At 42.2% G+C, this 6,985-nt stretch overlaps 1 protein-coding gene across 1 annotated transcript in view; it reads right to left on the minus strand.

The window, feature by feature from the left end:
• EFCAB11 (EF-hand calcium binding domain 11) overlaps positions 1-6,985 on the minus strand; it is an 88,576-nt gene that overhangs the window by 71,091 nt on the left and 10,500 nt on the right. Inside the window, exons 4-5 of the mRNA XM_015423260.1 lie at positions 1,159-1,260; positions 486-576 (exon numbers count right to left, since the gene is read on the minus strand). Of these exons, the coding sequence (XP_015278746.1) occupies positions 486-576; positions 1,159-1,260 (193 nt within the window). The remainder of the gene's footprint in view (positions 1-485; positions 577-1,158; positions 1,261-6,985) is intronic.

The raw sequence follows: 6,985 nt of genomic DNA on the forward strand, positions 1-6,985 counted from the left end.
TCAGCAGCTTCTGTATTCTCAAAATGGATCCTAGAGGTACAATATGGGAGAGGGAGGAGATTGTGGTGCAGAATCTTGTGTGTGTGTGTGTGTGTGTGTGTGTGTGTGTGTGAGTCTGTGTGAAGATAAACAAGCCAGGGTGGGAGGAGATATTGCACAAGACCTTCCACAAGTGGAATTATGCTAAGTAGATTTCCCCCCAGTTTGCACATTGCTTGATCTAACCCATTTTCTTTTTGACTCTTGCATCCCTAAGAGGGAACTCATTCCAAACCTGCTGTGTGAAACTTTTGAAAATTAATAAAACTGTGAAATGGTATCCAAAGAAGCGCACACAGACCTATGCAGAACCAGTGAGGGGTGGGGTGGGGAGCGGAGAAAGTAGGGATCCATTATGGGATGTGGAAATTTCTTTGTGCCTCAGTCCTGAGCCCACTGTGACCGGATCAATCCCATAAATGTACATGGTAAGGAGCTGGCCTTACCTGAATGCTTCAACGATGGTCCTCTCTGGTAATTTTGGGACAACAATTCTGAAGGCTCTTTTGAAATCTTCCAGAGATAAAAATCCTTTACCTTATGGGTGGGAACCAAAACAAAAGGCTTGCTGAAAGTAATTTCAATACTTACAAAAACAATGCATTGATTAAACAGGGCTCTAAGACAAGTTTTGACATTACTGGAAGCAATAATTCTACAATATTAACCAGGAAAACAGGAACCTTCCCAAGCATATAGCTTCCTCGCAGAAAGGCCTATCATGTTCCAAAGGATTACAAGGATGTCTGTTGCTCATGGATTTACTTTAGTACTACACAAAACCAAACCCAGGAAATACAACAAAAGGTGCTTTCAATACTACAGGCTATTGGGCTCTTGTTGCAATGCGCTTGGGGAGAAGGCACTCCTTCTCTAAACTTATCAAGTCTGCCGCTTAGACATGCTCCAGGGTGTGAAAGCTTGGCTTCTGCATCTCCTGCCCTGCTGCTTCCTATCCTGCTTGGGCCCCTCTCTCTGTTGAGGCATCAGCTCCAGCCTGGGATTTCTGGCCCTGCAGCAGCCAGGGACCTGTGGCCCTGCTCCCCAATTCAACAAGCACAGTTGCTGCAACCGACCACGCTACACATTTGGTTCAGTCGACACAGCAGAAAAGCTTACATTGCATGTCAAAGGCAGTGAAGAGATGTCTTGCTTCACTGTGGTACAACTGTGCAGTCTTCTTTGTGCTCATAAGATTGAGAAACTTGTCAAGAGATATACCTTGAAAAACAGGGGAAATGGACATGGATCAACAAAAGCACAACCCTGAGCCTGCCAATGGACATGGATCAACAGAAGCACAACCCTGAGCCTGCCTTGGGTATAAATCAAACAAACAAACAAACACTGTTTCTACAACAAGTACTTGTAACTGAAACAATATAGCCCTTGTAATATTTTAACAGTGCAATCCTAAACAGAGTTACACACATCTAAGCACACTAAAGTCAATGGGCTTAAAAGGGGTAACTTGGTTTAGGACTGTACTGTAAATGAAAGAACCTTGAAATAGGATTTCTGATCCGCAACTCACTTCTCTTCTACCACATAAATCAGACTGGTATTGCAATCTTAAACATCTTTATTCAGAAGTATGTCTGGCAGACTGCAATAGATCTTGTTGTTGTTGTTCAGTCGCACAGTCGAGTCCGACTCTTCGCGACCCCATGGACCAGATCACGCCAGGCCTTCCGGTCTTCCGCCGTCCTCTGAAGTTTGCTCAACTTCATGTTCATTGCATCGATGACACTGTCTAACCATCTCATCCTTTGCCGTCCCCGTCTTCTTTGACCTTCAATCTTTCCCAGCATCAGGGTCTTACTTCCTTGTAAACTGCTATTGGTCTTTGCCGTCCCCGTCTTCTTTGACCTTCAACCATTCCCAGCATCAGGGTCTTACTTGTAAACTGCTATTGGTCCTCCTCCCTGGTTATATTATGTGTGTTTATATGTTTTTTACTGAATTGTTAAAATATTTACTATGTACGTATTTTAAATTATGTATGCACATGTATTTTAAATTCTGTTTTAACGTCTTGAAATGTTAATGTAGAAATATTCAATGTTTTGATGATCACTGCTTTGGGGACCCTTATTTGGTGGAAAGGTAGTGGCAGAAAATGTTTAAATAAATAAATAAAGTCATTAAACCTACAGAGTAATACTACTATTTAAACCAGGCTACTTATCTGATGGAAAACAAGTCAAAGAGAGAAAGTACCATAGCAAGTGGAGGATGTTCTACTGCAACCAATGAGAAACTACCACCACATATCTTGTTTGCATCAGCCCTAATGAAGTATGTTTGGCATAAGTAGAAAGGAATGCACTATTTTTATTAGCATTTCCTTTCAGATGACTCAAGGAGAAAAGCAACAGACTCTTATGTTAACATAAGGTAAAAAATAGTGGCGTGAAGGTTTTTACTTTATCAAGTGAAAGATTCCAACAACAATTCCCTATTTTGAATTTCTATTTGGGGGGGGGGATTCTGGCACAATTCTTTTTTCTTTTGGATCCAAAGAATATTTGCAGTGTTGCACTGCCTTGTCGGATTAGCTAATGTGGCAGGAAAAAAAGGGGGGGGTCACATTTGTGCTCTCCACACAAACCCAATATTAACAACACTTGCATTCTGCCAATAAAGATGGGGAAGATCTAGTGTAAACAGTACCACTGGCACTATTCCCAGAGTGCTATAAAGTCTATACAGTTCTCGGGAGCCCCTGAGGTGTGGTTTCCTTTGAGCTTCCCAGTGGACAAAACACTACCTGACCTGGTAACCCCACTTGCTGACTGAATACAAAATAATTTAAAAACAAGTTTATCTGATCTCTCCTAATATATTTTAAACAGTATCTAAATTATTTATATTCTTACTAAGCCTTTACTGTATTGCCTGCTTTAAGAATAATAGCTTCTACTGAAATGTTAGGTGGTGCCCATCAGTGTTCCCTCTAAGCTGAGTTAGTGTGAGCAACTCACAGTTTTTTAGTCTCCAGCTCACACATTTTTGTCTTAGCTCAAGAAGGATGGCTCCAGAGCAAACTAATTTATGCAGCAGCCAAGTTGCTTGCTCACAACTTTAATGCCAGTAGCTCACAAAGTAGAATTTTTGCTCACAAGACTCCACTGCTTAGAGGGAACATTGGTGCCCATATATTGCTCTATTGGTAGGTCAACATGCAGAACTCTTTGAACCTGGAATGCCAGAGCCTATGCAGTTAGTGCTGGGACCTTCTTTTACTGAGTCTTGCCTCTTCCGTAAAGATGCTAAGTCACCACAGGTGAACAACCCTCTCAGCCTCGGCATCTGGACGTACTGTAATTACATTTACCCACCTTACAGAGTTACTGTAACAACAACTAAGATAATGTGAAGAAATATGAAAACTCTGATAGGCTACATAAATGCCAGTAAATAATAACTGAGTGCTGTCAAGTTGCATCCAAGTCATAGCAACTCCAGGACCCGTGGGGTTCCCCTCAAGGGAAGAGATGGGCAGAAGTAGTTTGCCATTGCCTTCCTCTTTACAGCAACCCCAGCCTTTCTGGGTGGTCTCCCATCCAAGCATCACGGCTGATCCATACAAATGCCAAAGGCACTATTAGTACTAGAATGGGGTGTGATACCAGTCCCGATATACGCATCATATATAGTTCAAACAGCAAGTTCTCTACATTAAATAATTACAGAGCCACATAATTAATTCTCAAAGCACATTATTATTTTTCACAAAGATCCAAAAAGGTGAACATCTATCTCCTCACGTACCAACAGGACTTTCATTCAGAGCTTCTCAGGAAGTAGCCCCCACACCCTACGCCAAGTGGCATCCCTCTTCGAAAACTGAGAGTACTTTTGAGACAGATCAAGACATGCCATGGGATCTGCCATTCAAACAAAAAAGTTTTTTAAAAATGCAACTAAAATTCTGAAGTCCTTGGTTGTATTCCAGGCCAAGGTTTGGGACACAACAGTTAAGTCTATGTGCTGTCAGAGAATTCAAACCCATTCTAGGAATTGGTTTCTTTCCCGATTTAAAAATAACCACTCTTTGTTTACATTTCCTGTTTCTAGCACCAAAAAAGACCATGCTGGCTTAAATTATTAGGTTCTAACCATACTGTACAATTTCTTTAACAGCAGAGACTGCCTAAACAGGCGGCATTTGCTTGCCTGAGCATCCAATTTTATTAATGCACACTGCTTTTCTATTACGTAGTGACCCTGATACAAAAAGCCACAACCTACACAGATTTCCCAGTACACATTCATTTTAGTTCAATGCAAAGCTACATTCTTCTACTCAACAGCCTGTATTTTAGTTATATGAATGCAATGTGGGTTAACAGGGTTGAAACGTTACACAGACAGGCCTCTTATGCTGATTACATATTTAGCAGAGGAGCAGAGTGCTAAATATATGTGTGTATTATATATGTAAGTATTACAGTATTCATTAACTTTTACAGATTTTTTTTAAAGCACACTGCTATAAATACACATTTCCTATTTTCATATATTCTTACAAGTTCAGTGGCTCAAAAGCTGTTTTCAGGGCCAATCTGGTGGATGAAGGACAATGGAAAATCAGATGTATGTGATTTCACAATATTTGTGGAAGAGTCATGGGAACAGAGTTGTCCCTAGCCAGTATAGAGACGCTGCACTGGTGGTGGAAGGTGCAGTCAAGTTGCAGCTGACTCGTGGTGACCCAGCAGGGTTTTCAAGGCAGTGATAAGTAGAGGTGGTTTGCTGTTGCCTGCTTCTGCGTAGCAACCCTGGACTTCCTTGGTGGTCTCCCATAGTACTGACCAGGACTGACCCCTGCTTAGCTTTCAAGATCTGATGATATTGGGCTAACCTGGGCCATCATGGTAATGCTGGATTGTTGTTGTTGTTCAGTCGCACAATCAAGACTGACTCTTCGTGACCACGTGGACCACATCACGCCAGGCCCTCCTGTCTTCTGTCGTGCTCCGGAGTCTGCTTAATTTCATGTTCATTGCCTCGATAACACTGTCTAACCATCTCATCCTTTGCCGTCCCCTTCTTCTTTGACCTTCAATCTTTCCCAGCATCAGGGTCTTCTCCAGTGAGTGCTCCCTTCTCATTTGGCGGCCAGAGTATTTGAGCTTCATCTTCAGTATCTGGCCTTCCAGGGAACAGTCAGGGTTGATTTCTTTTAGGATTGACTGATTTGATCTCCTTGCAGTCCAGGGGACTCTGGATTAGTACCTCATAAAAGATCCAAAGAATCCTGAGCTGAGCCAATCCCATGAATAACATAAGTCTCCCCTGTCTTAGATGCAACCAAGTTCTAGGAAAATCTTCCATCAGGATGCAGGTATAGATATGAGATCTCACCTGTTTTCATTTCAAAAGCAAACTAGTAGGCCTGGTCTACACATGCAGCAGAAAGAGGTGGAAGGATAATTCTTTTTATGTTCTCCCCTTGTTTTCAAGAAACAACAACAGCACCTTCAGCAAGTGAAAAATTAGCACATCTCCTGGCTGCACTACTCCTCTACTTGCATAGAGGACAACATTCAAAAGGTAGAGAGCTGGGGTGGTGCAGTGGTCAGAGTGTCAGATTAGCACCTGAGAGAACCAGTTGGAAATCCACACGCAGTTATGGAAGCTTGCTGGGTGATCTTGGCCCAGTCACATATTCTCAGAATATCCTACCTCACAGGGTTGTTGTATGGACATATGGAAGAGAGAATTATGTCAGCTGCTTTGGGTCCCCACTGGAGAGAAGGTGAGATATAAATGAAGTAAACAGATTATGCACTGCACCCAGTTTGAAGTCGCAACGTCCATTCTACCATCCTTTTAAGAGTCACAAGTACACAAGACTGTGGAAGAGCCTGAAAAGGATGTGCTATTCATTTCTCATAAAAGGTTTTATGTTTTTCAATGCAAAAGCAGAATTGGAATTAGCAATATTTGTGCTAACTCAGCTCATCAATCCATTCCGTTTTATTTTCATCTGCCAGCAAATGAAGTGGTTCAAAGGATGCTACCTGATCCTAAAGTGGCAAGGAAAGGAATAAAATAGGAGCTGTAGAAGAAGAAAAGTTGGTTTTTATACTCTGCTTTTCTCTACCCTAGGGAGTCTCAAAGTGGCTTCCAATCATTACTCTCCCCATCACAGTCACCTTGTGAGGTAGGTGGGGCTGAGAGAGTTCTGAGGGAACTGTGACTGGCCCAAGGTCACCCAGCAGGCTTCCTGTGGAGGAGTGGGGAATCAAACCCAGTTCTCTAGATTAGATTCTGCCGCTCTTAAGCACTACATCTCACTGTACTTGGGCAACATCAGCAGCCTGTTCTCATGGGACCAAAAGGGAGGGAAACAAATAAATGGCAGTGCAGCCCATGAGAATCTTTATAATAAAGGTGAAATAACAGATTACCTACATCCCACCCAGCGGGTAACAAGGTAAAGTGAAGGTGGCTAACATTTCTAATAGCTGATGGACTGCTTTTGCTCTGTTTTCTACTTGTATTAGGAACAATACCTCTTTAAAGAACCTTTTCCATCCAGATTTTCAACCCAGTTTTGTTCTGGTATAAGCGTAAATGCCAAAGATCCACTGCCTGTTACCAGATTGGGTACTTTGAGGCATCCATAAATACAGGAATTTCCTCAAGGTATTCATCTTTAAATGTCATGAGCTGACTTTTTAACAACAGAAAATAAAAATGCTACAAGTGTTAAGTTGGGTCCTGCAAACCATTTTCCATGTACAGAATAGATCCCCCCCCCCTCCTGCAACTCCTTTCAAGGGTCGAAGGACCTCCAGGAACAGAGCAGCATGTGGTACAGGGGAAATCAGCAGAATTTGAAAACTGCCTGAATCTAGTTTAGTATACCAGATTTCAATCTCAAGTGGGGCGACTGACACAGGCTGTGACAGGGTAAAGCTTCCCGACTCTTTCC

Source organism: Gekko japonicus, unplaced genomic scaffold (assembly GCF_001447785.1).
Source record: "Gekko japonicus isolate JY-2015 unplaced genomic scaffold, Gekko_japonicus_V1.1 scaffold952, whole genome shotgun sequence".
In the NCBI taxonomy this organism is placed as follows: Eukaryota; Metazoa; Chordata; class Lepidosauria; order Squamata; family Gekkonidae; genus Gekko; species Gekko japonicus.